This window comes from Aethalodelphis obliquidens, unplaced genomic scaffold, assembly GCF_003676395.1.
Source record: "Aethalodelphis obliquidens isolate GAN/ISIS:26980383/991018 unplaced genomic scaffold, ASM367639v1 scaffold43, whole genome shotgun sequence".
Taxonomy (NCBI): domain Eukaryota; kingdom Metazoa; phylum Chordata; class Mammalia; order Artiodactyla; family Delphinidae; genus Aethalodelphis; species Aethalodelphis obliquidens.
In genome coordinates, this window is record NW_020837987.1 from 3,569,037 (window position 1) to 3,592,048 (window position 23,012).

General features: G+C 47.0%; 1 protein-coding gene across 1 annotated transcript in view; it reads right to left on the reverse strand.

The window, feature by feature from the left end:
- RHPN2 (rhophilin Rho GTPase binding protein 2) overlaps nucleotides 1–23,012 on the reverse strand; it is a 57,478-nt gene that overhangs the window by 4,047 nt on the left and 30,419 nt on the right. The window contains exons 4-14 of the mRNA XM_027079330.1: nucleotides 22,074–22,149; nucleotides 15,103–15,180; nucleotides 14,605–14,729; nucleotides 12,863–13,029; nucleotides 10,550–10,737; nucleotides 9,986–10,142; nucleotides 8,287–8,406; nucleotides 6,591–6,785; nucleotides 2,444–2,520; nucleotides 1,939–2,085; nucleotides 1,473–1,628 (exon numbers count right to left, since the gene is read on the reverse strand). Coding sequence (XP_026935131.1) covers nucleotides 1,473–1,628; nucleotides 1,939–2,085; nucleotides 2,444–2,520; nucleotides 6,591–6,785; nucleotides 8,287–8,406; nucleotides 9,986–10,142; nucleotides 10,550–10,737; nucleotides 12,863–13,029; nucleotides 14,605–14,729; nucleotides 15,103–15,180; nucleotides 22,074–22,149 — 1,486 coding nt within the window. The remainder of the gene's footprint in view (nucleotides 1–1,472; nucleotides 1,629–1,938; nucleotides 2,086–2,443; nucleotides 2,521–6,590; nucleotides 6,786–8,286; nucleotides 8,407–9,985; nucleotides 10,143–10,549; nucleotides 10,738–12,862; nucleotides 13,030–14,604; nucleotides 14,730–15,102; nucleotides 15,181–22,073; nucleotides 22,150–23,012) is intronic.

Below are 23,012 nucleotides of genomic sequence, written 5' to 3' on the forward strand. Positions count from 1 at the left end.
TCCCGCATCTTTTTTATACAAGTCATCTACAAATCCATCAGCTCTATATCCAAATTACGTCTCAGGTGCACCCACCTCTCTACACCTCCACTGTCACCCCCTAGTGGGACGGTGCTAACGTCACTGGCCTGGGTGACTGCCACAGCCAGCTTGCTCTGCGGCCACCCGGCTGGCCTCCAGACAGCAAGACGGCCTTCTAAAATAAACATCATGCCACGTCACTCCCCGTCTCAAAAGGTTTCAAACTCCCTCCACTGCCGATGAATTCCTGCCTCCCTCCCACCGCATTTCCCTCCACTCTGGCCCTTGTCAAGATGCTCCGGCCGAAAGGCCTTCTTTTAGTTCCTCTGGCAGGTGAAGCTCATTCCTGCCACAGGGTCTGGTCTCTGCACCTGTTGGTGCCCCTTCCCACGTGCTCTTGTACCTCTTCACATGGCTGGTTCCTCCTGTCACTCAAGCCTCAGGGCAAGCCCTGCTCAGGAGCCCCTCCCAGCTCCAGTCATTCTAGCACATGACACATTTTATTTCCTTTACAGCACGTACCCAAAATCACAACCACTTATTGCATATTTAGTGCCAGCTTTGTGGGGGCAGGGACCTTATCTGTCTAATTCCAGCTGTAGCTCCAACACCTGAGAAGGGCCTGGCACACAGTTGATGCCCAATCGATATTTGTTGAATGAATAAACACATACTGTTCTAGAGGGAAGCGTCCAAGGTACATAATTGAATGCAGCAAGCACAGAAGAGTGCGTATGCCACAATTCCTCCGACTTGGGGAAACAAAGGGCTGGAACTGTGCACGTGGACTTGCACAGGCTCAGACGCTTCCCAAGATCTCCCAGGAAACAGCTAACACTGTCCCGGACGACGTGCGGAGAGCATCTTCCACACATCATCTCAAGCCCTTCTGTATCAATTCAGTATTTTTTTTAACCATGAGTATGTACTACTTTTGCAATTGAAAAGAATTTAACCAGAAAAATAAATCAGTTGGTTCTTTTATCTATAGCAGGGGTCCCAACCCCTGGGCCGTGGACCAGTACCAGTCCACAGCCTGTTAGGAACCCGGCCGCACAGCAGGAGGTGAGTGGCAGGAGAGCAAGCAAAGCTCCATCTGCTGCTCTCCATCTCTCCCCATCGCTCCCCATCGCTCACATTACCGCCTGAGCCATCCCCCCCACCCCGCCCCACCCCTCATCCGTGGAAAAAGTGTCTTCCGCAAAACCGGTCCCTGGTGCCAAAGAGGCTGGGGACCGCTGATCTATAGGATTAAAAAAAAAAAGGTTTCCAGTGATCTCTCTGACCCAAGTTGAGCACATCCCAGTGATGACGGGCTTAGGAGTTCAGTCGTTTGTGGCACGTTACAAATGCGGGCAGGAGGCAGGGGTCCGGATAAAGACCTCTGGGGCTGGACTCACACTGACTTCACTCCACGTCGCTGTTTGCTGCCAGGGGCCATCAGCACTCACCATGGACGATGTGGCATCCAGGAGGCTCACGACCTTCATCTCAATGTCGTTCTGGCCAAAGCTCTTCAGCAGCTTCATAACCTCACTCACAGTCAGCCACTTACAATCCACGTCTTGAATGGAAACAATATAATCCCCTTCCTTGGCTCCTGCCACCTATGAAAGTATGATTTAAATAAAGGTCAATGTTCTGTTCATTCAGATCCCTAAAGCAGTTCCCAAGTTCATTAATAAAATAGTTATCTGCACAAATTTGCTTCAAGAAGGCAAAAATTAATCCTTTTCTCTTTGGGCAAGAAAGGTATGAGAGACCTTTCACATAAAGCAAGGCCTTTTACATAGAGGAACCCTACATTGAATCACCCACATACATTTGTTTGGGCAGCTCTCTTTATATTTTACCAGTTTCTCCGTCTGCGAAGATGCCAGGGAGTTTTGCTCCCCATTTAGAAGGGTCCACACTTACGGCAGCAGAGCAGTACGGATCCAGGAAGTGGACTTGAACCGGGGAGTTTCCTCTCAGGGTGAACCCCAAGTCTCCTTCTTCTGCAGTGAAGTGAATGCTTCGAGGAGGCGTCCATCTCTTATTAGCCGAAAACACAGATAAAGGGCCCTTTGGAATAGAGCATCATTAGCTGTAGGAGCTGAAGGCTGAATCAGGAACTTTTGAAAACCAAAGGAAATGATGCCTTATTGTCCTTACAGATTTCATTCGGCCCTGCTCCGAGACTAATGATACCATCTGGGATAATACGTGCTGCGAAGTCATACAAGAATGTTAACTGCCATTTGCTCTAAAAGGTCCAACATATTGAAGATAAAATTATCTTTTTAAAATTATCTTAATTTAAATAATCTTATATAACATCTCTAATTAAAAATCAAAAACATCTAAAAGTAGCCTTTTACATACTTGCAATTTATAAAACAGCTTTCCCCTCAAGTCATTATGAAATACATGTTCAACATACCAGCTTCTGGAAGAAGTCCATTACCGTCACCTTGGAGAACTGTGGCGGTATAATTTCAACCTCTCGCTCAGTTTTAGCTGGAAAAGAAGATTAAAAGTAAAAGCTGAAATGTTTCTCTAATTGAAAGTTATCCTTGAAAACTCAGGCCTAACTCCATTTGGGTATCTACTATGAGCTATATCCCACTCTGGGGCTGGGACAGAGTAGTGGCAATAAGACAAATTCCCTGCCTTCGAGGAGCTTATTTGTATTCTAGGGGACATCCAATGGTATTCATAAAATCCTACTGAGAAGTAACCTACGTTTCGGGTGTGGCTGTTATGGAAATACCATGCTTTCAGCACAGTTTCGGGCGAGATGTGCTTCCTCTCTTCAGTATTAATGTGTGATGCGAGGATTTCACAGTGAGGAGTGGGTTTGCCAAATCTCCACTATCATATTCATGGCAGGCTCAAGCCAACCCTTCCCATGAGGCTAGTCAGTGTCTAACAAAGGATCCCCGTGCAGGCTAAGTATACATGAACAACAGCATAAAAAGAAAATATGGGGAAGAAGACTGGCACTGTCAAGAAGACTGACACACCCCTGTATTCACGGGACGGCCCTGTGGTTTCTTACAAACGAACTGCTTCACACAGCACTGGGCTCAGACAGGTTACTCATCCACTACAAGAGTGGTGCCACCACCCCCGGACAGCCTCGCCAGGAGCTGTGCATCTCCCTCCCCCTGTGGAGGTTGTCTCTACTGTGTGGACAAGGGGGTCAGGGAAGTGGCCTGTGTCCATGAAGGAGAATCCCTGAGTGCCATTCCTGTTTCCACCAACCAGCTTGGTCACCTGGAAGAAAGACTTTAATCTCTCTAAGCCTCCACTGCCTCATCTTTAAGATGAGGGTGATACTAGTATCACCCTCATAGTACTGCGGAGCGAGATCTCACTTGTATGTGGAATCTGAAACGGCCAAACTCTTCAAATCTATTTATGATAAAAACCCTCAATGAAGGGGGTATAGAGGGAACAAATCTCAACATAATAAAGGCCATATACGACAAGCCTTGAAAACTTTTCCTCTAAGATCAGGAACAAGACAAGGATGCCCATTCTTACCATTTTTGTTCATCATAGTATTGGAAGTCCTAGTCATAGCAATTAGTCAAGAAAAAGAAGTTAAGGCATCCAAATCAATAGTAAAACTGACACTATTTGCAGATGACATAATCCTACTTAAAGAGAACCCTACAGACTTCACCAAAAGACTGTTAGAACTAATGAATGAATTCAGTAAAGCTGCAGGATAAAAAATCAATATACAGAAATCCATGGCATTTCTATACACTAATAACAAACTATCCGAAAGAGAAATTAAGACAATCCAATTTACAATTGCATCAAAAATAATAAAACACCTAGGAATAAATTTACCCAAGGAAGTGAAAGACGTCTACACTGAAAACTATAGGACACTCATGAAGGAAATTGAAGAAGACACAAATAAATGGAAAGATAATTCCGTGTTTGTGGGTTGGAAAAATTAATATTGTTAAAATGGCCATAATACCCAAAGCAATCGACTTATTCAATGCAATCCCTATCAAAAATATAATGGCATATTTCACAAAACTAGAACAAATAATTCTAAAATTGGTATGGAAACACAAAAGATCCCGAATAACCAAAACAATCTTGAGAAGGAAGAACAAAGCTGGAGGTATCACGCTCCCTGATTTCAACTATACTTTGAAGCTACAGTAATCAAAACAGTATGGTATGGGCACAGAAACAGACACACAGATCAATGGAACAGACCTGAAAACCCAGAAATAAACCCACGCATAGATGAACAATTAATTTATGACCAAGAAGCAAAGAACAGACAATGGAAAAAGGATGGTCTCTTCAATAAATGGTGCTGGGAAAACTAAACAGCCACATGCAAAACAATGAAACTAGATCACTATCTTATACCATGCACAAAAATTAACTCAACATGGAGTAAAGACTTGAATGTAAGACCTAAAACCATATAATTTCTAGAAGAAAACATAGGTGGAAACCTCAGTGACATTGTTTTTAGTGATATTTTTGTGGATCAGACTCCAAAGGCAAGGGAAACAAAAGCAAAAACAAACAAATGGGACTACGTCAAACTAAAAAGCTTCTGCACAGTGATGGGAACTATCATCAAAATGAAAAGGCAATTTACTGAATGGGAGAAGACAGTTGCAAATTCTATATGTGATAAGGAGTTACTATCCAAAGTATATAAAGAACACGTACAACTCAACAACAAAAAAACAAACAACTCAATTGAAAAATGGGCAGAGGGTCTGAATAGGCATTTTTCCAAGAAAGACATACAGATGGCCAACAGGCACATAAAACAACACTAATTATTAGGAAAATGTAAATCAAAACCACAATGAGCTATCACCTCACATGTGTTATAATTGGCTATTATCAAAAAGACAAGAAATAACAAATGTTGGAGAGGATGTGGAAAAAAGGGAACCCTCGTACACTATGGGTGGCACTGTAAATTAGTGCAGCCACTATGGAAAAACAGTATGGAGATTCCTCAAAAAGGTAAGCATAGTTCATATGACCCAGCCATTCCACTTCCAGGTATTAACGTGAAGAACGTGAAACACTAATTCTAAAAGGTATATTCACCCCTATGTTCATTGCAGCATGGTTTACAATAGCCAAGATATGGAAACAATCTAAGTGTCCATAGACGGATGAACAGGTAAAGAAGATGTGGTATATATATACAATGGACTACTACTCAGACAAAAAAGAAAAAAAAAAAAGAATGAAATCCTGTGACTTGCAACTAAATGGATGGACCTTGAGGATATCATGTTAAGTGAAATTAGTCAGATAGAGGGGAAAAAAAGACGATATGATTGGAATCTAAAAAAATCCCCAAAAACAAATGAACAAACAAAACAAAAACAAACTCATAGATACAGAGAACAGATTTGTGGTTACCAGAGGGGTTTGGGGGGGAGGGATGGGCAAAATGAGTGAAGAGGGTCAACTCTATGGTGATGGATGGTAACTAGACTTGTGGTGGTGATCACTCTGGAGTGTATACAGATGTTGAATTATAATGCTGTACACCTGAAACTCATACGATAAAAAATAATAAATAAAGTCAAACTCATAGAAGCAGAGAGCAGAATGGCGGATGCCGGGGACAGTGGGGGTTGGGTGCTGTGAGGAAATGTTGGTGAAAGGGTACAGAGTTTCAGTTATGCAGGATGAGTAAGTTCTAGAGGTCTAACACAGTACGGTGACTATTACAACACTATATTGTATACGTGAGGGTAGATCTTAAGTGTTCTCACCACACACACACACACACACACACAGACACGATGAACTAGATTTTGAAGAAATCTTCATTGCCAAAGTAAAAACTTTTCCCTGCACCCCCTGGATCCACTGTATCAGTGAAAATTTTACTTCTTCTTTCATAATAAAAATAATTTTTGTCTGGGGGAAAAAAAAAAAGAAAGAAAATGGGGAAAACAGGGTAAAGATCAAGCCTTGGAGCAGGAATAAGGATGCAGGTGGCTTTCAAACTATGGAGCTGAAGGTAAAAGACAGAGCAAATCGCAGTTTTCCAGAAGGCAGGTGGCACGTGGGTGGGTGTGGAGCGTAGGGAAAGCGTCGAGGCGAAAGGCAGCTCCTGGGGTCTCCTGACTAGCGGTGGGGGCTGGAACCCCAGGGGAGCCCGTGAGACTTTAAAGAAAGGAATCTAGAGGAAGCAAGCCAGGGAGAGGAGACCCGCAAGAATGCCAGGAGGGGAGGTGGGTTTGGGCACGACCGTCAGCAAACAGGGTGGAGAGGAAAGTGAGGGCAGAGAGAACCAAGGTGGCAGGGCCCTGACGCCATAGGTGGCGTGTTGAGGGGCAGAAGGGGGTCGGCTGCCACCAAGGGGTCAACAAGGACGAAGACCATAAAGAAGGCCCTGGATCTGGGAAGGAGGAGGTGAGGACTCCAGGGCAAGAGCAGCACGCGGCCCTGTCCCAGTGCCCGGCACACAGCGAGGGTTTGCCCGGCCCCTGCAGGAGGAACGCCCGAGTGCCCCTGCCTCTCACATGGCACACTCTGCACCTGGCACCGGCACCCAGGCCACTCACAGATGATGTCGGGAACGTCGATCAAGCTCAGCAGGTCATAGTCGTCACGGAGCTGAGTGTACTTGAGCCGGGACCGCTGGTGTGCCGCAGACAGCACCTCCTGCAGCACCTCGATGTTCCGGAGCTTCTTGCACAGGCTGGCCTCCCTCACGGACTCCTCGTGATGGGTAACAGCTCGGCACAGATGGGACTTGCCTGCCCACAGAAAATCAAGACCACAGGACACATGTCGTAAACTGCAATGTGAGTACCTCAAGGAGAGCCCGAGTGCCCAAGGATTCGCCCAGAAAGGTGGACGTTCTCTTTTCTGAAGGATCTGCCTGGATGGCTTCAGTCCCTCTAAATGTGTGTACAATATGCTCACTTGTGTCTATAAATCTTTCATTCAGCAAACATTTACCAAACATTCTAGGCAACAGAGATAAAGCAATGAACAAAAACTCGCCTCTGCATTCATGGAGTTTACATGCTAGTGGTTGAAGACAGATAATTAACAAGCAAAGAAATGTGTAATGGGTCGTGTGGCTGTAAGGTTCTGGAGAAAAATAAAGCAGAAAAAAAAATAGGCAGATGTGGCACAAGAAGACGGGGACTGGGGAGTCGCCCTTCTATTATGGGTGATCAGAAAAGGCCTTTTAGAAGGTAACTTTTAAGTGGAGGCCTGAAGGACGTGAGGGGGCAGTCAAGAGGATATCTGACAGAAGAGCGCTCCTAGAAGAACAGCAGCAAGTGCAAAGGCCCTGGGGCAGGAGCATGCCTGCATGTTTAAGGACAACAAGGAACTTGGGAGTTTGGTTGGAGGGAGTGAGGGCTGGAGAGAAGGGTAGGGAATGAGGCCAGAGAGGAACAGGGGCTTGACCATGTCCAGCCTCAGAAGTGCAGGTGAGGAATTCTGCTCCACCTCTGGGTGAGACTGGACCACAAGGGCTCCCTGGTCAAAAGCTGGGCAAGCTGTGTGACCTCTCTGGGCCCCTGTTTCCTCAGATGAAAAATGGGGAGTCATACCATATGTATCTCATAGGGTTGTGTGAGGTTTAAGCGAGTCAATGTCTGTTAAGTAAGCACTGCGTAAGCTTGGACCAGGGTGGTAGGTAAGAAGTGGTCAGATTTGGGATATTTTTCTAGGTAGAGCCAACAGGATTCGCTAATCAAATGCGGGGATGAGAAAGAAAGATGAGGGTGGAGAATGCGTCCAAGGTTTCTGGCCTGCACACCTAGAATGATGGAGCTGCCATCCCTGAGATGGGGAAAGTGCATGTGTGGGGTGGGGGGGGACAAGATCGGGTGGAGGAAGAATTCAGGTTTGGACATGGAAAGCATACTCACTCTGAGACCTGTTAGAGACCAAACTAGGACAATTCATTACCCGTCCTTAGGTGTGGCCTAAGAAATGCGTCCTTCCAGATTAGCACCACCAAGGGCCATCCCCTGGACCCCGCTAGGGTGTTGGAAGATTGCCAAAGCCCTGGCTCCAACGTGGGAGCCCTGGTCCCTCGCAGAACCTGTGAGAACACAGCTCTGGAAGCCCGTTGAGGCCAGAGGACTATGCCTCCCGGTTTCTGAATCCAGAGTGGCCACGATGACTCGGGAAGCCCTACTCTCCGGGCCCTGCCCTGGGGACCTGCGTGGAGCTGCTGGTGAGTGGAAGTATCAGATGGGGCACGGGGAGGGAGGGAGCAGGAGAGCCGACACACACCCAGCCGCTGGCGCTGGTGAACGTTTTTCAGCGTGGCCAAGGGCGTCATCCCCTCTGGCATGTGGTCGTAGAGCTGGGACAGGCACTTCTCCTGGTGGTCCTCATCTGAGCCAGGCTTCACTGCAACAAGAACCACAGGATAAATCCCTTCTTGCGGCTGCGGTGCGGGCTCTAGAGGTGGCACCGCAGACCCACTGAGAGATCCCTCTTTCAACCACATCCCCAGGTTCCCTTCTCCAGCTTTACAAGGCCCTTGGGATAATAGGTCTCCTTTCCACCCCTGGACATACCCAGGCAATCCAGCCCAAGGTCTCTGTGCAGGGGGCCCGGCACACTCTAGGGGCTCCGGATTTGGCTCCAAGCCCCTGCTCTCTACCTGCTCCCCATCACCCATCTTATGAACCTCCAAGCACAGCCCCACCTCAAACCTCTGGGGGCCTCCATGCCTGCACCCTCCCTGGCACGTGTCCCCTCCTGACCTCACCAAACCACCCACTGCTACCTCAACACTTCCGGCCTCTGTTCCAGGGCTCACTCAGATCCTGTTCTCACTCTAGCTGTCCTTTCCCTCCTCGTTCAGCTGGACAAGTCCTCCTCAGAGTCCCCAGTCTAACTCGAATGGCACTGCCTCTGAGGAACCATCCATGCCTACACCGAGGACTCCAACTGCTGCCTCATTTGTGTTCCTACCACAGTGACTGAAGCACTGTATTTCGGCTGGTTTACATGACTTGTCCTGCCTAATAGACCATAAAATAATACTAGCAGGAGCAGCTGACACTTCCAGAGAGCCCACCATATACAAGGCACTATTTAGCTTTGCATAGAGGCATTTAGTTTTCACAACAGCCTGTGAGATAGGTTCTCTTCGTGTCCCCATTTTACAGATGAGAAAACTGAGGCACAGAGCAGGTAAGTAAGTTGCCCAAGATCACCCAGCTAGTAAATGACAGAGCTGAGATACGAACCCAGGCAGTCTTGGCCCCAGAGGTTTTCCTTTTCGTTACTCAGAGGGCTGCCTTGATTAGCACCAATTGCAACAAAAGTCCCACCCAACCTCAGATCAGAGCCAAGACTATGGGGAGGAGGGTGAGGCACTCACTGCAGGCTGAACATTTAAGGAGGTGCCCCAAACTCAGCCATCAAGATATATATGATATTTTAATACAATTTTCTAAATATCAAAATTAATACAAAAATATTCATGATAAACAACCGATCAAAATTTTTTTTTATTTCAGGTTCCCATGTGGCTCAGTAAGGCACCGTTATTGCTCTGTGTCCTTATTTAAAATTTTAATCACCGAGTATTTTTTTGTCTTAGTTTTGATTCATTTACAATTATAATTTTAAAATATTATCTCAATTACTGAGTTTATCCCCTTAGATTTCGTGCCTGAGGCGAGTGCCTCCCTGATCTAGTCCTGGCCCTAGATTCCAGGTGAAACATCATCTCCATGAAGCCGTCTGTTCCATCCCAGGCAGAAGGAACGCTACCCCTCTTCCTCCCACAGGAAGGAACCACATAACCCCTAATCCCATCCTGTTGCCTGGGCCAACATGTAATCCCCACCCTCTGCCCCTAGGCTGTGAGCATCTCCCAGGCAGGTAGACAGCTCTCACTCAGCTCAGAATCACCCAGAGGAAGCAAAACCACAGCCCTGACCAAAGCCCAGAGCCCCGAGATGCCAAGCCTTACACTGGTGGTCGATGAGGAGGGTGGCTGTGAAGTAGTGGGCCAGGGCTTCGTAGTGGTGGGCCTTCACGCAGGCCAAGCTGGCCCAGGAGTATGGGATGTTCTCCTTCACTGGCTCCTGGTTCATGGCCGTGTACAGCTGCCGATAGACCTCTCCCACCTACAACGGAAAAAATGTTGGGAACGAGGAGGGTGGCACAGGGGCCCTCACGTATCCGGGCTGCAGAAAAAGAGCCCTTTCTTCTGGGCAGCGGCCCCTGCCAGAGGTCGCTCCAGAATCTGGGAGCAACTCCAAGGTCTCCTAGCGCTGTCAGTGTCAGAGTTAACAGGGAGATCAGGCCACTGTCATTATGCTGGTTTTTAGGCTAAGCTGCAGATGGAATCAGTGATCCGTATCTGAAACACCATTACTTGCCAAGAAAATGCAAGCCAGCACTCTGGCCAGCCTGGGCGGGCATGCTGCCCAGGTCACGGGCAAGCTGCCGTGGGAAGCCCCCGCTGCGTCCAGTGGGCCCACACCGACGAATCCCACTCACTCCGAAAGTCACGGGAAATGGCAAGGCTTACCTTGGCAGCCTCCTGAGCCACCTTCACCAGCACGAAGAACTCGTTCTGGATCCCAGACAGGCAGATTTTCTCAAACGTGCTTTCTTGGGCTTGCGCCAGCATCATTTTGACCAGCACACTGAGCATGGCAGGACTCATGTCGTAACTTGGAGTGTGAGTAAACGTCTCTTTCAGGTAGTTTAAAACCCCTACGATTGGAATTGGTTTGCACGTTAGTTGGGGATCATATTTATTTCACCATGTTGCTCAGGAGTATGGAAAATGACAGAAGCAAAAATATAAAACTGGTGTCCTGAAGCATCTTTAGAAAAATCTGATTCTCAATTACCATAAGATCCAGTAATTCTACTCCTAGGTATAACCCCACAGAATTGAAAGCAGAGACTTAAACTGATACTTATACATGAATGCACCTGGCAGCATTATTCCCAATAACCGAAAGGCAGAAACAACTCAAATGTCCATCCACAGACATGGGGATACACAAAATGTGGTATATACCTACAACGGAATATTTCAGCCTTAAAAAGGAAGGCAATTCTGACACATGCTACGACATGGATGAAGACAACACACTAAGTGAAATAGGTCCATCACAAGGACCAATGTCGTATGATTCCACTGGGTGAGATGAGGTCTCTGGAATAGTCAAACTCATAGAGACAAAAAGTAGAATGTTTCCCAGGAGCTGAGGGGAGGGAGGAATGGAGATGTAGTGTTTAATGGGACAGAGTTTCTGTTTGGGGTGATAAAAAAGTTCTGGAGATGGATAGCTGCACAACGATGTGACTGTACTTAATGCCAACGAACAGTAATCCTAAAAATGGTTAAAATGGTAGTTTTGTTATGTATGTTTTACCATAGCTAAAGAACTTTTGTTTTCCAACTCTCTTCCAAAACATTTACGTCTGTATCAAGCAAGGAAACCAGCCTGCTCCCTATCCATTCCTGTCTCACCTGGCACACTTGTGAGAAATTCCATACGTGACTACACATATGATGGAGGTGAAGGTAGAAGGCAGACAGAATGACGGAAGGGCTCTCAGGCGGACATGCTCACACTTAACCCCTGGGTCATTCAGAAATTCCGGGCTTTCCCCCAGGACCTCAAGAAAGATCAACTCAGCCACCCCAGTGGAAATTTTCATGCCGTAGCCCTCAGCTGACTTTTTTATGTGTTAGAAAAGTGTCACAGCATTAAATGACAATCAACCGGGAGCTGAAATAAAATCTCCGGCACAAATCCCATCTGACTGGTTCTTCTGGTGTTGCTGCAAAGCATACACTGCCCTGCAGAAGGAAGGCGACGGCTGCAGGCTGTCTGCTCCTTTCTGGGGTTCGCTCCTATTCTGTTCTCAAGCTTTGTTTTGTCCATATCTCTGGAATCTTAGAGACAGGTCACCAAGCATACCTGCTTCAGAGTCCTCAGAAAGAAAGATGAGCCCAGAAAAGGATTTACAGTGAAAGAAATCAACTCCCACGTGGAATTTCACAGTGTCGTTTCCTCCCAAGGGATCAATCATTTTAACCAAGCGATTCCATGATCAGCCAAAATGGCAAAGCCACAGTTCTTCACGGCCTTGCAGAGCAAAGTCAGATACCCCAAAAGTATCTGCCAGGGTGACACTCCGAAACAGAGTGACAAGGACCGGCACAGAAGGAAACCCGCTGTGGAGCCAGCTCAGCGCATCACACGTTGGTCTGTGCTTGTCACTGCTTTTGCCCACTATTCCCTGTGCCGAGACTGCTGGTCACAGGCCCTGCTAGAAGGAAGCGATGCAGGACCCTCGAACACCCATGAGGCAGGCCTGCCCGTTGCACCTCGCCTGGCAGCCCCCAGTCCTCTACAGGCTGGCACTGTCACTTGGTAGGGGGCCGAGAAGAGCAACCTTGCGTGAGCGAGCTTCTCAGAATGAGCATAACAGAAAGGCAAGGGTAGTCATATGCACCAAACAGGCACGTCTGATGAAAGAAAAAGCCTACATTCCCACCATTTGAGAAAACTTATTCTCTTCTTCGAAACTGTGTTCAAAGAAACAGTCCATTCACTGCCATCTCTGGGGCCACTCGTTTGGAAAAGATTAATCGTTAACTACCGTGTACACAAGCCATATTCAGACAGAAACAGGGTTTGAGCCAATAAGCGATTTTCTTGGTGGGAAGATACACCGGCTCTGGAAACTGGCCTGGCCCTTTCAGGCCTGTGAGGCCAAGTGTGGGCCTGTGGAGGACCCACGAACCCCCTTCAGCTGGGGTACCAGGGCCACCTGGCAGGGCCAGGGCTCTATCCCGGCAGCCCTCGCAAAGACACACCTGCGGCTCTCTGAAAGGCATCCACTGTGCTCTGCAGCCCAGCTTCTGTCTGTCGATTGCACCGGGTCCCGATCTGTGTGTACAGGGCTCCAATGTTAAACAGAATGCTGGCTTTCTCCAGCAGCAAGTTCTGTTGGCTGACCGGAACCCCCGTGAGGGAGTCATACCTATTTAAAAGAAACGTCTTTTGAGAATATGAATTCCTTGGTTAGTGAGTGCCACCTCTGGGTAAAAATGGACAGAACTTAGTTCTTGAATAAAATTCAAAGATGCACATGCAATGAGGTTTCATTTCCAAGCAAGACGATGGGCCTGATCATACTGAATAAAGACACCCGCAAGGGCAAACTGAAATAGGGATTCTCAACCGGGACGTCCTTCCATAGGTGAACGGATATACAGACGGTGGTACAGCTACACGGTGGAAAATTATGCAGCACTAAAAAGAAATGAGCTATCAAGCCATGAAAAGACATGGAGAAACCTTAAATGCATGTGACTAAGTGAAAGAAGCCAATCTGGAAAGGCTACATACTGTATGATTCCAACTATATGACATTCTGGAAAAGACAAAAAGAATCAGTGGTTGCCAGGATTGGGGGTGGGGAAGGGTGAGGATGCCTAGGTGGAAGGCAGAGGATTGTAGGGTAGTGAAGCTGTTCTGTGTGATACTATGATATGACGTGGATACATGTCATTATTACATTTGTCCAAACCCACGGAAGGTAGCCCACCAAGAATGAACCCTACTGTAAACAACGGATGTTGGGTGACAGTGAGCCAATGTAGGTTCATCAGCTGTAACAAATGGAACAGTCTGGTGGGGCGATGTTGACAGTGGCGGAGGTCGTGGGTGTGCAGGGGCTATACGGGGACTCTCTATACCTCCCACTCAATTTTACTATGAACCTGAAACTGCTCTAAAAAATACAATGTACTAAAAAAAATAAAATAAAAAAGAAGGCTTCTCTTAAATGAAATATAGAAAATCCTAACCCTTCATAATTCTTCCTGAAGTCTAAAAGACTCAGGATATGTTTTAAAGTTCACCTATCAATCAGGGGATAGATACGGAGCTTCTTCCTAATTCAACACTAAGAAGTCACATTTGGCCCTTTCACCCACGTGCCGGCAGCTAACACATCTTCAGGAAAAGTCATCTGCCTTTCCTTCCAAAAGGAAGCATGGATAGCCATCTGCTGTGGTGAAATTAAACTCTGAATAGGCCCCTTAGCTACTGGGATTTACTTTCGTTTCACACAGCCCTAAGCAACTCAGAGAAGAGGTATAGCATCTCCAAAATATTTAGACAACACTAATCATGGTAAGTACCAACTCTGGGGAAGAATCCAAGGTTCTGCTTCAGTTTGTAAAATCTCATCTATTTCTGTTTGCTGCCCTTGTCACTGGGACAAAACCTGATTCCCACTCCCATGCCATCTGGGACAAGAATCTTGTTTCTTGTTAGTTCCACCTCAGAGCCCCAGTGTTTCCCCCGCGATAAAACGAGCATGAAAAAAATGCCTCTTCTCCTCGGCTCACTTGCTCTGAGAAGCAAGAAGCCATGGTCCGTTGGAGCCTTTTCCCCCTGGATCCCCTTCATAAATAAACACTGGTTTATCTACATGTCTCCTGTATTAATGGGACGGTTAGAAAGAGGAGGCCACAGTGCAGAGGAGCCTCCGTGGGACAGAGGCTCCCAGCGGTGGCCAGAGTGGGAAAGCCCCAGCCCAGGCACGTACCAGGTAAACAGGATCCCCATTTGTCGGGTGGGTGGGAAGAATCGGCTCTCAACAAACCCCAGCTGGATGAAGTAACTCATCAGCAGCTCGACCCCAGCCTCATCTCGGCTGGGCGTCCGACAGGCCTGAAAGGAAAGGAACCACTGAGGGGGTGAGGGGGTGACCGGGTGAGCATAGTGCAGACAGCCAGGCAGGGAAGATGCTCACACACGCTATTTCTCTGGAGCCTAGGCCCCAGTGCTGGTATCATGAACTCTAGGAGAGATGGGCAAGGCTGGAGTGAACTCATGAGTCCTGGAACCCAGCCCCAGACATGTATGTCTGTCCCCTCTGTGGTCTTCTTATGTGGCAAGTTGAATGGACGATTCTGACAGTTCCTCCCTACCACCTCCGACCACCAGCGATTCTACAAGGCTTCAGATGAAATAATGGGATCATCTGAAGACTCATCAAGCTCTAGTAGCCACCCTCCTCACCCTGCCGCACACAGGAACATACTTGTCTCAGATCCATAAGATCTGCTATTTCATCTTCATAGAGGTAGCTATCTTCACTGTAATGTTCCAGGATAAAATCCTGTAAGAAAAATGAGATACTGTAAGGTGTGACTCAAAACCGTAAACAGGTAAAATAGTAATGTCTAAGGTCCCCCCCTTTAAAAATACATGTAGAGGGACTTCCCTGGTAGCGCACTGGTTAAGAATCTGCCTGACAATGCAGGGGACATGGGTTCGAGCCCTGGTCTGGGAAGATCCCACATGCAGCGGAGCAACTAAGCCCGTGCGCCACAACTACTGAGCCTGCGCTCTAGAGCCCGCGAGCCACAGCTACTGAAGCCTGCGTGCCTAGAGCCCGTGCTCCGCAACAAGAAGCCACTGCAATGAGAAGCCCACGCACCGCAATGAAGAGTAGCCCCTGCTCGCCACAACTAGAAAGCCTGCGCGCAGCAACGAAGACCCAACACAGCCAAAAATAAATAAATAAATGTTTCTTTAAAAAAAAAAAAATACATGTAGAATTCATAAAAACTTATGGGAGAGTGTACACTGCAGTGATTTTCTAAGTGGTGGGATTTATTTTCTTAATTTTATTTATGTATATTTAAAATTTTTGTTTTTGTTGCTTCAGTAAAAAGGGAAGTTGAAGTTATTTTTTATTTAAAAATGGGGACTTCCCTGGTGGTCCAGTGGTTAAGACTTCGCCTTCCAATGCAGGTGGTGCGGGTTCCATCCCTGGTCAGGGAGCTAAGATCCCACATGCCTAGCGGCCAAAAAACCGAAACATAAAACAAAAGCAATATTGTAACAAATTCAGTAAAGACCTTAAAAATGGTCCACATCAAAAACAAAATCTTAAAAAAAAAGTGTCTTGGCAGCACAGTTAAGTGACTTGCATAAGTGACTATAAGTTCAATAATTCTAGCAAACATCACAGATATTCAGGGGCTTAGACCTTCGTCCTTTGGGCACAGGGTCTTCCTGGCAGAGGGAACTCATGTCTGGGGACTGTTACGAGGATGCTACCCTCAGGGTCTGTGATGGGAACCTTCGTGAGAGCAGCTCCGTGCACTTCCACAAACAAAGCACCCCTGTGAGACCTCCAACGGGGTCCAGCGTTTCATGACCACTTGGTGAGCTCATTCGGTCATAAGATACATTGACGAACACCTGCTATGTGCCAGGCACTGTTCACAGTGCTGGGGCTACTTCAGTGAACAAAACAAAGATCTTGCCCCATGGAGCTTATAATCTCACAAGGGAGCACAGACATTAAGTAACAGGCACAACAAATAGGTAAATTATATCATATATTAGGAGGAGGCAAGTATTACAGGAAAAAATAAGATGAGTATAATGGGTATGGAGAATGGATTCTTGCATAACATCTTCCGTAAGTGCTGGCTCTCCCTGGCTGCAAAAAGTTGAGGAGATGGGACTTCCCTGGTGGTGCAGTGGTTGAGAGTCCGCCTGCCAATGCAGGGGACACGGGTTCGTGCCCCGGTCCGGGAAGATCCCACATGCCGCGGAGCGGCTGGGCCCGTGAGCCATGGCTGCTGAGCCTGCGCGTCCGGAGCCTGTGCTTCACAATGGGAGAGGCCACAACAGTGAGAGGCCCGTGTACCGCAAAAAAAAAAAAAAAAAGTTGAGTAGAGAGATTGTTCATTACATTTTCCCAAGTGTCTGTGAGTATCCTTTTTACACGCTTTCTACATTAAAGACCCTTCTGCTTTTTATATGTTCAATGAATACCTACACATACACCCATATACTCTCCACTTACAAAAATGGGACTGTACTGAATGAATATACAACATTGCTTTGCTTTTTTTTGCTTTTTTTTTTTTTTTTGGCTGCACCATGAGGCATGCAGGATCTTAGTTCCCCAACCAGGGATCAAACCTGCGCCCCCTGCAGTGGAAGCGCGGAATCTTAACCAGTGGACCATGGGGGAAGTCACTGAAATGGTTTTCAAATATAATTAATTATGTTATTAGTGACATTAAGTATGGTGAGTATGATCTGGGGGACAAAGCTCCTCTAGAGCTTCTCTGATGACATCCCTGAGAGCAGCAACTTTTTTTTTTTTTTTTTGTGGTACGTGGGCCTCTCACTGTTGTGGCCTCTCCCGTTGTGGAGCACAGGCTCCGGACGCGCAGGCTCAGCGGCCATGGCTCACGGGCCCAGCCGCTCTGCGACATGTGAGATCTTCCCGGACCGGGGCACGAACCCGCGTCCCCTGCATTGGCAGGTGGACTCTCAACCACTGCGCCACCAGGGAAGCCCTAAGGGAAGAACTCTTATAGTGATGTGGGCAGGGTTATGGGAAACCATAGGATTGTGCAGGACCTACAGAGCCATTAGAACCACAGAGTTGAAGGGTCAAGGGGGAGAAGGAGCTACGGGAACCTGGAGAGATGGCTGCCTGAAGTGAGCATCCAACAGCCACGAGGACCTTCCCTGCTGGGGGGGATTGTAAAAGGTACCCAGCTGAGGGAGCTGAGGAGTTAAAAACCCCTACTTCCCTCTCTTCCCATCCTCTCATCTCCTGCTGATGCTACTCCCCCTCAGACACACCCAATAGAAAGCCACAGAGCAGGGTAGAGGAGGGCTGAGGGGGAGGGAGGGGCACGCAGTGCAATGGACAGTATCCAGCACCACAGATGGATTTTTTTTTTTTTGTATTTATTTATTTTTGGCTGCGTTGGGTCTTCCCTGCTGCGTGCGAGCTTCCTCTAGTTGCGGCGAGCGGGGGCTACTCTTTGTTGTGGTGTGTGGGCTTGCGGTGGCTTCTCTTGTTGTGGAGCACGGGCTCTAGGCGCACAGGCTTCAGTAGTTGTGGCACGCAGGCTCAGTAGTTGTGGCTCGCTGGCTCTAGAGCACAGGCTCAGTAGTTGTGGTGCACGGGCTTAGTTGCTCCGTGGCATGTGGGATCTTCCCGGACCAGGGATCGAACCCGTGTCCCCTGCACTGGCAGGCGGATTCTTAACCACTGCACCACCAGGGAAGCCTCACAGATGGATTCTTTATACATAGTTCAGGAGAAACTGGCTATCCATTTTTTGGTGAAAATAAAAAGAGTGCTACACCTCATTTTTTTTACACACAAATTCCTGATTGATTAAAGATTTAACGTTAAAAAAATGTTAAAGCACTGGAAGAAACTATAGCAAAATATTTATGTCTTCTTGATGTGGAGAATGCCTTTCTGAACATGTTATCAAGGAAGAATTGTCAAGGGAAGAACTGTTAAGCTTAATAACACAAAATCTGTTTGAAAAAAAAAAAGGTGTACTTTTTAAACTGGTATTGCTTGTAAAACAAGTTAAAGGAGAGAACCTACTGGGAGAAATATTTGTAACATACATAACCAAGCATTACTCTCCTTCATATGTAAAAGAACTCTTAAAAGCAACTCCATGGTAAAGCAGACAAAGGACAGAAATAGGTATTTCCAAAAGGACACATATGAAGGACAAATGAACAAAAGCGGGAACTCTAGTACAATGCAAACTGTCATGATATCATTTTTGCCTGACCTCACAAAATCAAAATGATAAGCGATACCCAATGTAAGCAGTCATACACTGTGGGAATGTAAGGCAGGACCACTTACTTCTGGTGGGTAATTAGGTAACATGTATCTTTTTTTTTTTTTTTTTTTTTTTTTGGCTGTGCTGCATGTGGGATCTTAGTTCCCTGACAAGGGATCGAACCAGTGCCCCCTGCAGTGGAAACACAGAGTCTTAACCACTGGACCGCCAAGGAAATCCCTAACATGTACCTTTGACCTACCAAATCCTCGTCCAGAAATTTATCCAAAGGGAATATTCAGCAAAGTGTGCAAACGTGCTCAGAGAGCTGCTGACAACAGTATTTGAAAGCTGCCTTAAGAATGAAATTGGGACTTCCCTGGTGGCACAGTCGATAAGACTCTGCACTCCCAATGCAGGGGGCCCGGGTTCAATCCCTGGTCAGGGAATTAGATCCCACATGCATGCTGCAACTAAGAGTATGCATGCCACAACTAAGGAGCCAGCGAGCTGCAACTAAGGAGCCGGTGAGCCACAACTAAGGAGCCTGTGAGCCGCAACTAAGACCCAGCACAACCAAATAAATAAGTAAATATTTTTTAAAAAGAATGAAATTAATAGTTACCTTATTTAGCACCTACTACCAGAAGACACCATGCTAAGCCTGAACAGATCACAGGAGTCTCACAGCCTCCTAAGGCAGGCCCCTGATCAGAGGACAAGATCGGGTGCTCACAGATTAAGTACTGAGCAAGTTACATAGCTCAGTGGGGAGACGGGGGGCGGGGGAGGGAGGTGTGTGGCTGTGAGGGATCTTTACATGTCTTGATATTTTCTGAATGTTTTGCAATACTGTTCTCAGTAGGAAAAATAAATTAATAAAGACATATTTAAAAGCAAAACAAAACGTGAATTCTCTGAAAGGGAATTGATTTTGATCGTGTTTTTTGTGAAGTCATTTTAAAGTCCATTTATTTAAAACAGAAAAAAATCAGACCATGAAGCTTCAATGACCATTAAACATCTCATGGATACACAGATTTGAATGACAACTTGAATTGCCCTAATTCAGTCGCCAAACTCTTCTGTGGCACCTGTCTGTGTTACTCTCAAGGACAAATGTGGAAGGAAAAACAGAACATCCCCCAAACATTCTCATTTTTGTATGACTGACATTTGTAGAGTCCTTTTTAGGCTAAAATGACATGGCTGGAAGCCTCAGCTGAATAGCACTTGGCCATACCCACAACATGTGATTTTTTTTCCCCCACTGGCTTTAATGTGAATTCAGCACATGACATGTTTGGATCCTTACAGATGCCCATGAAATTCCCAAGTTTCTCCAAGAGTCTACCTTTTAAATGCCTGTGTTCTTTATTTTTATCTTTATTTTTTGGTAACCTTTGCAATTCCTTCCAAACTCAGACATTTTGTGGTTCTAAGTATGTCTTTTTTTTGTTGTTTCATTGAAACATAGTTGACTACAGTTCTATGCTAGCTTCAGATGTATTACATATGATTTGACATTTGCATACATTATGAAATGATCACTACAGCAAGTCTAGTAACCATCTATCACCAAAGTTATTACAGTATTAGTGACCATATTCCTTAGGCTGTATATTATAACTCCCTGGCTTACTTATTATATAACTGCAAGTTTGTACCTCTTAATCTCCTTCACCTACTCCACACCCCCAAATGCCTGCATTCTTGCAGCTCTGGCACCAAGCAACAAACTAAATCTTAAAAGAAACTATTCTACAAAAGCAACTAAAACACTTCCACAGACATAAGCATTGTCTGGAGTCTCACAGACCTGTGGCAAGTGTCACATCTAAAAGTTCAGGGGACCTGTGAAAAGCTGCCATATAGCTCTGGATTGTTTCCTACCCAGAAAATAAAATCCTTGACAATCCTGCATCCAATGTCCCTTCTTAAACTCCAAAATAAACCCCAAACTCACAGGGCCCGGGACATGGATTTAAACAAGCAGCAGTCCACAAGGCCATGAGTGAAAGGGCTTATATGTCAAGGGACTCAGGCAGTCTCTGATTGAGCTTGGAGGTCAAGTGCAAAGGCTTCTGAAGCATTAACCAACTGCTTTTTAAAAGGACAAATTGTGTAGGGCCCCAAATGCCATATCATCATTTTTTTCTTTTCTAAATTAAAAGCAGTCCGAGATGAGTCAACTAGCAGGATTACTGTGAAAAGAAACAAAATTCTCTGAAGCATTTTTCACGACGCTGGGATTCATTCCTATACACCATGCCTGTGCTGGAAAGCTCAGAGACAGGCACTACCTTCCACCTCATCGCCACTTTCTCCTCCTAAATGGAAGTTTGAGGTGAGTCAGTACAACTCAGAATGATGGATGTGGGGCAAGGAGGAAGAGGAAAGCATTCCAGGCGCTGGGAGGCCTCTCCTGGCCCCAAGGCATCTCTGGGCGGCTCCATCAAAACACATCTTCCACTTCCCACCTGGATCCCCTACTGAACCACGGCATGCAAAGGCAGGGCCTGTGACCTCAACAGCACCCTGCACAGTGACAGACACAGATGGGCCTACAAGTAACGCTGCTTGCCAGGGACACACTGGCTAAGGGGAGGCCAGATACCGTTCACTTTAAAGATGTGAATTGTGCGGTGTGTGAATTATATCTCAAGAAGGTTGTTATTGGAAGGAAAAAAAAAAAAAAGATGGAAGGAAAGAAGGGAGGGAGGGAGAAAGAGGGGGAGAGAGAAAGAAAAGAGAAGGTAGACATCCAGGAATTAGGGAGCAGCGGGATCCATAAACTCTAGCTATTCAAGTATTTACTTTGTTTTGGTGTTTTTTGGGTGTTTTTGTTTTTGTTTTTTGGCCAAGCTGCGTGCCTCGTGGGATCTTAGTTCCCCGACCAGGGATTCCACCCGGGGCCCCGACAGTGAGAGTGCCAAGCCCTAACCACTGGACCGCCAGGAAATTCCCTGATTTACTTTGAAATGTATCAAAACATAAAATGGATTGATGTATAGATTCAGGGATGCATAAATGGACGAATACGTGATAAAGTGAGTACAGCAAGATGTTCACGGGAGAACCTAGGTAGTGAGTGTGCAGGGATCCACTGTCAAATTCTCTCAGTTTTTCTATTTTCACAATAAAATGTGAGGGACAAAAGCTTTGGCTATTCTTCCAAAAACGTGGCCTAAATTGGTTATATACCCTCTTTGACCTGGGGTGGACTGGCCCGGGTTTCCAACCCCTTCCCCAGAAGCCTCAGTGACCAGATGAAAGGGAGCATCTGAAAGGACGGGACAGGCTCTGAGGGGGCTCAAGGCCACCCTGCAGAAATCAACGGACACGGGCACATTGAGCCTAAGGGCACTCTCAAGGGATACACAACTTCTACATTTCCCTTTTAAACAGTGAGTCCAGTGCCCCTCGCTTTGAGATTTACCTTGAGAACGACTGAAAAGTCAACGTCCTTGGTTTCCTTCAGGCCAAGCGGAATCAGGGGAATCGTAAATGCCTCCCTAGAAGGAACACAGCAAGGTACATGAACATCCGTATCCCGGCCACTTTGCACCCCCCGGCCTTCCCCCAGCAGCCCAGCTCAGGTCCCCACCCGCTCTCCCCCGCCAAGCTAGCACACACCAGTTCATTTTCCATAAAGACCACTTGGGTCACGTCCCCATCTCTGTTCCAAAACCGGTCCCAGTCCCCGGCAACTTTTAAACGACCCAGCCTAACACATGAGGCCCCTACCAGCTCCACCCTGATTTAGCCCTCCAATCGCTACACTTCTTTGAGTAACTGTGCTGAGAACCTATTGTGCACCCGGGGCTGTGCCTGGTGTGCCCACTGCTCCACCATCTGGAGCATCTCCACCAGCTCCACCCAACCGCCATCCCCCTCCGCCTCTCCTCACTGCAGCGGGTCCCATCTCCCCTGCAGCCCTCCAGCTCTGGGCTCTCAAGGGCCTCCTCCTATACGGTGTATCCCTCTAGGCATCCCATCCCCAGCACAGGGAAGGCCTTGAAGGCAGGGGCCCCATCTGACACCTAAGCGCACCTGGCTCCCAGCCCTGGGTGAGATCCTGACCGGCTGTTTCCCCTCCACCTCCTCTCCCCGCACTCACCAGTTGGTTACCCAACAGGTTGCCCTGGGAGTGGCCTTAGGGGCAGAGCTAACAGGAAGTGAATGGGGCTCAGCTATGTTTTGCAAACAGGGATTTCGCTCCCAGACCTGTAACAGGAGACCTCCTGGGGTTGCTCAGCCCAGCCTGGGGAGGAGGCCAGGAATGCAGGCAGGGTGAGTGGACAATAGGCTGTAAGCTGAAGCTGCCTCTGTGGGGGACAGAAAACAACAGGGCTAAGCTGAAAGCAGGCAAGCCCAG